Source organism: Aedes albopictus, chromosome 2, assembly GCF_035046485.1.
Source record: "Aedes albopictus strain Foshan chromosome 2, AalbF5, whole genome shotgun sequence".
Taxonomy (NCBI): Eukaryota; Metazoa; Arthropoda; class Insecta; order Diptera; family Culicidae; genus Aedes; species Aedes albopictus.
In genome coordinates, this window is record NC_085137.1 from 141,051,451 (window position 1) to 141,057,450 (window position 6,000).

The 6,000-nt window shown below is 44.7% G+C and overlaps 1 protein-coding gene across 1 annotated transcript in view; it reads right to left on the bottom strand.

Annotated features, from left to right (window-relative positions):
• Positions 1–5,229, bottom strand: part of LOC115254024 (prolyl endopeptidase) — a 27,553-nt gene extending 22,324 nt beyond the window's left edge. The window contains exons 1-4 of the mRNA XM_062850528.1: positions 4,842–5,229; positions 4,227–4,608; positions 3,746–4,159; positions 3,518–3,677 (exon numbers count right to left, since the gene is read on the bottom strand). Of these exons, the coding sequence (XP_062706512.1) occupies positions 3,518–3,677; positions 3,746–4,159; positions 4,227–4,608; positions 4,842–4,971 (1,086 nt within the window). The 5' untranslated portion in view covers positions 4,972–5,229. The remainder of the gene's footprint in view (positions 1–3,517; positions 3,678–3,745; positions 4,160–4,226; positions 4,609–4,841) is intronic.
• Positions 5,230–6,000: the final 771 nt, after the last annotated feature.

Consider the following 6,000-nt stretch of genomic DNA (forward strand, 5'->3'; position numbering starts at 1 on the left):
TTTCCCATTCGTCTCACTAGTTCAATGCATTCTCCGAAACTGACTGTACAGCGCCGATGGAAATATGGAGATGCAGACTGGCAATCTTTCGAAAGGATCATCGAACAATCCACTCCGGGAGATCGAGAAGTGTCTTTAAACGAATTTGAAGACATAGTCCGTAACGCTGCGAAACAATCCATTCCTCGCACAAGCGGAAAACTCGGTCGAAAAGCAGTGCCTTGGTGGAACAACGAGGTGGCGGCAGCCATAAAAAAGCGAAGAAAACGACTACGAGCACTAAAACGAATTGCAGAAGACGATCCTAGAAGAGGTTTAGCCCTGAAAGAATTTCAGGTCGCAAGAGCACAAGCTAGGGAAATTGTCAGCCAAGCTAAACAACACTCTTGGGAAAACTTCCTTTCCAGTTTCAACTCGGACGAGCCAGTCACTTTATTATGGCGCAAAGTCAACGCTCTCCGAGGTCAACGAAATTTCCGCAACATAACACTGCAGATGAACAACTTAACAGTAGACGATCCTCGACAAATCGCTGAAGCCTTTGCAGAGCACTTCTACGATAATTCGGCAGCGGAAAACTACAATCTCGCCTTAAGGAAAAGAAAATTGGCTGCCGAAAACATCGCAATCACTATAGACGGAGGAGAAACTGACGTTATCAACAGCGATTTCCAAATGCACGAACTATTCTGGGCCCTTGATAAAGGAACCGGGAAGTCAGTCGGTATAGACTCCATCGGATACCCAATGCTGCGACACCTGCCTTATGTGACAAAACGTGTCCTTCTTAATGTCATCAACCGTGTATGGAGAGATGAAACAGTGCCCGATCAATGGTGATTCCACTTCCGAAACCAGGAAAGGATCATAAGGACGTTAACAGCTTTAGACCAATATCGTTACTCAGCTGCATCGGAAAACTGATGGAACGAATGGTGAATCGCAGGTTGATTACACGACTAGAAACAGACCAACGACTCGACCGACGTCAATACGCCTTTAGAAACGGTAAAGGACTTGACAGTTATCTCGCAGACTTCGAAAATGCGCTGCACGATCCTCTGATGACCGGCGAACATTGTGAAGCAGCACTGTTGGATATTTCTAAGGCCTATGATACCGCGTGGAGGTATCCTATAATCAACACCCTAATTTCGTGGGGCATACGTGGTCGCATAGTAGGATTTATCAGAAGTTTTCTTACCGATCGATCTTTCAAGGTAGTCGTGGGCGGCATAACATCTGATTATCGCACACAAGCAAACGGGGTATTATCCGTTACTCTGTTCCTGGTTAGCATACACGAGGTGTTCAACATTGTCCCAAGGGGCATCATTTTGTTCGTATATGCTGACGATATCCTCCTGCTGTCCATCGGTAAAGCACCCACAACAGTGAGAAAGAAACTTCAACAAGCGGTCCAGGTAGTTGAAAAGTGGTCCAAACGGACTGGTTTCGGTCTGTCAGCCGAAAAATCTAAGGTTATCCACATATGTAAGCGTCGGAAACACCGTAAAGTTCCCTGTATAAAAATACACAATCAGCCGCTGGAAATAGTTAAATCGGCAAAGTTATTGGGGGTAACTATCGATAACAGATTGTCATTCAAACAGCACGCTGGAGAGACCCGACAGAAAGTGGCATCTATTCAACGGTTATTTGCAGTAATTGGTGGCCGCTGGAAAAGTGGGCCCCGCGGCACTCTTCTTAGGCTTCACAAGAGCCTGACAATTCAAAAACTGACGCACGGGATAGGCCTGGTCAGCAGAGGAGGCGCGCCAGTTGTAAAAATTCTCGAACCAGCATACAACGCTGTAATCCGAAGTATATCCGGGGCCTTCCGATCGAGTCCCATTCAATCAATGATGGCCGAATGTGGAGAACTACCGTTCCGCTACTTATGGACTCAAGTTCTAGTAAGCAAGGCTTAAAACGAATCAGCACTCATGGTCATAAGAGCATCCGAACATTACCACGATATAACGGGTTTACCTATTCCTTCTGTTGCTAAAAAGCACCGTCCAGGTAGCAGACCTTGGTCGGATCCTGGAGCAAACATCGACTGGACGCTAACAAATCGAGTAAAAGTCGGCGAATATCCTGAAAAGGCAAAAAAACTCTTTTTAGAAATCAATTGCGGAAGGTACAGAGATTTCTCGAAAATCTTTACTGATGGATCGGTAGCTGATGAACAGGTAGGATTTGGCATCTCGACCGATAACGAGCAAGTTTCCGGCAGACTTCCTAACGGCTGTTCTATCTTCACGGCGGAAGCCTATGCAATTGTTAAGGCACTACAGCTCGTTCCAGAGAACAGTCCAACAGTGGTTTATTCTGATTCAGCAAGCTGCTTGATGGCGGTTGATCACGGTACATCTAGTCATCCCTGGATACAGCAAATAGAAATTCTTGCGAGAGATAAAAACACCACATTATGCTGGGTACCTGCACATGTGGGCATTGCAGGAAACGAGAAAGCGGATCGACTCGCTGCAACGGGCGCCTAGGCGCTGAACTCAATACACCAATTCCGGCGATGGACGCGAAGAAAATTGTCAAGCAATACATCAGATACAGCTGGGAAGGCGAATGGCGAAATTCTAACGAGAGCTTCCTGCGTAGAGTAAAAGGCACAACAATTCGCTGGCTGGACAGGAAATGCAGCAAAGAACGACGAGCAATCACCCGATTGCGTATTGGGCATACCAATATCTCTCATCGCACCATTTTTTCCCGAGACAGCAATATATGTGACGCTTGCGGAGAAGAGGTAACCGTTATACATATCCTCGCTAACTGTCGTAAGTACGAAACAGAAAGGATAGAAGCTCAGCTGGACGCGGACATCAGCAACATTCTCAGCGACGATGAAGCAAACGAGGAAAAATTAATTACCTTTTTGAAAAAATGTCAGTTGTTAGATAGAATTTAAGCTTAACTTTAAGTTTGTTTTTGCAGAGGCGAATGACTCAAGTTAAAACCTCTTTAATTAATAATAAATAATAATAATAATAATAATCTTCATAATTACCTACGTTTATGGCTACGATTCCTTCCAAAAACACTCCACAACAATCAAATGGGAAAAGATCTGTGTAAAGCACCGTTAAATGCAATCGAAACGTAAATATTTTATCAGCAATTAAACACTTTGTAAGATGTTTACAAATATTCATTGACTCTCATTCAGTTGACAAACGAGTATTGAGCAGCTGAATATGAATTTGCAGGCAAGTGAATGAAAATTGCCGCACGGTGAACTTCATCGTCTGCTCGAAAATTTTGCGCACTGCTCATATATCACCTTTTGATATACCGAAGCACAGTTGGTTTGATTTTGTTGTAAAAAAAATCAAGCTGTTTTAAAATTTAGAATAATGTAAATTACTGCCTTAACTCGCATATCAGTTCCATGTCCATGTATATGGGACTCATATGCAATTCACGACAGAATAATAGTCAACATAACCGGTGAACGGGAACTTTGAATTTTCAAAATAAAACCAGAGAAACTTACATCGTAATCACTATCGAACTCGGTGACAACCTTCACAAAGTCCATCTTTCCTGTGATGTTGTCTGATGACTCCAGCTTGCTGAAATACAGCAACATATCCTTGCATCCTTTCATGATAAACAGCATCAGATATTTTCCACAATCGGATACCTCTGGCATCCTGTTTGGAACAGAAACCAAATCGATTAGTGACTCATCTGACATATATCCACCCCAAATTAAACTTACAGCCTCCACGACGGCTCCTCCGGAAACTCCGCGATCAGCACGTCCTTATCCTGCGAATCCCCAACACGATGAAAGTACAGCTTTTGGTTCTCATTCGCAGCCGTTTCCGACCCATCAGCCTTGCCATCCACCACCGGATAGCGTGCGTAGAAGAATCCCTTGTTATCCTTGGTCCAGGATGCCGTCACAAACTTGGTGTGTTCCAGCGTCTCCGGGAAGTCCTCTCCGGTGCTCACGTTCCTCACCTTCAGCTTGGTCCAATCGGACCCGCTTTGGCTCAGTCCGTACGCAAACAAGCTTCCATCGTCGGAGAAACGGGATCCCACCAGCGCAATGGTTCCATCCTTTGACAGCGCATTGGGATCCAGGAAAACCTTCGGTTCATCTTCCAGGGAATTTTGCACGTACAAGACACTGAAACAGAGAAATCAGTTCAGTTAGGTTAGCGTGACAGCTTACATCACATCTGTTTTATACTTACTCCTGGTTTTGCAGCCCGGTGTTCATGAAGAAAAAGTACCGGCTGCCATGCTTGAACGGGCACGAATACTTCGGGAAGTTCCAGCGCTTGGTTAGCTTTTCGTTCAGCACCTTCCACTCCTTGCAGCTGTCCAGAAACGGCTTGGAAATTTCGTTCTGCTTCTCGACGTAGGCTTGCGTTTCCTCCGCGTCCGGATCCTCCAGCCATCGGTAGGGATCTGGGATTTTTACGCCATGGAACTCCTCCTCAATGGAATCGTCCCGACGGGCCTCCGGGTATCGGAAACTGGCTACACATTCCTGCGCCGCCTCCGGCATCGCTATTCGACTGAATTTACCTGTGGGATAGGGCGCCGCCGCAAACGTTCTCAGCAGTCGATGCCCTGCAAGTAGGTCAAAACGTCAAAACACGGTCGAGTGGATCCAAACGGGTGCAAACAATGAACCGTTTTGCCTAGGTAATGGTCTTTTTTGGTTATGCCAAAGAAAGTGATGACAGGTCTGCCCTAATTCGGTTCCTTCCCCCTGCACCACGGCCCACCGAAAGCACAAAAGCCAGTGCAAACAAATTGGTTGCATTAATCAAGCTCAATCAATAGCGGCTATTTACACTCACTTGGCTGTTGATGATGGTGTTGCTGCTCCGACGGAAGGAGGGAAGAGTCCCGCTGCTGGAGAACAATACGAAGGATCCCAGAGTAGGACGAAGGCAGCTGATGGCGGCGGCGACGCAACAAACCAATCATACGCGGCAATTTCGCACTCTACTGTACTTTCTTTCCCCGTAGCACCAAATTGTAAAATTCTGTTTGACTAGATTTAGAGGTACGGCTTTTTTATCGCGGTGAAAATGACTTTCAATTTTCTCTGACTGTGATAAGAGACGCCGCCAGACAAATAATAAATACTTCTACGTGGTGATGTTTGCTTCCGAATCCGAACCGAACCGCGAGCGAAGGAAAACTGACGGACGCGACGACAAGACGAGATGCTTTCGCGGAAAATGCGCTGGCCGGCGCGGCAAGTGACGGGAAAGTTGCATGTATAGGATTGGGCGATAGCGATTGAAATATTCGAAAGTGACTCGTCCTAAACTTGAAACCTTCGGCATGAACCCAATAATGTACGATTAATTATTAACAAAATTAATCACGCAATAAAAAATTTAAATATGTTTACAAATTTTATCATTTCCAAAGGTTTCGTGCCTAATTGAATTGAATAAAAAGTATTTATTGTTGCTCAAAAATTCGTTATATTTTTAACCTACATCGCCCAATACTGTATTTCAGTCAAATTTTGACAGAATACAGTGCCCTTCAGAATTCTCCAAAGTACACTCAACAAAAACATCCTCGAATGTACACGGAACTACAAATGAACCCAAATTTAAGTTGTTTTGACGCAATCCCGGTCTTCTGTGGAATTACTCAAATTTGCGTCAAACAGCGATAGTGGCGAGTGAGTAGTTCTCGTTTGAGAGCGGCAAAAAAATTAACCCAGTGGTAAGTTATTTTCACCCAACGGAGGCCTCAATTGACGCAAATTTGGGTTAACTCAAGAAAACCCAAATTTGGCTTCTTCCACGGAAGAGCAGCGGATGCACTGAAATGAAAACTCCATTAGTTTTTATGTGCGCCAAGCAGATAAAAGCGAATCGGTGGCTCAAATCCTCATTTTATGTGTGGCATTTAGATTTTAAAGCGTTTGCAGTAAATATAATTGAGTTGCACATATTTTCCATATGCACAGCTATGAATCCTAAAAATGATACT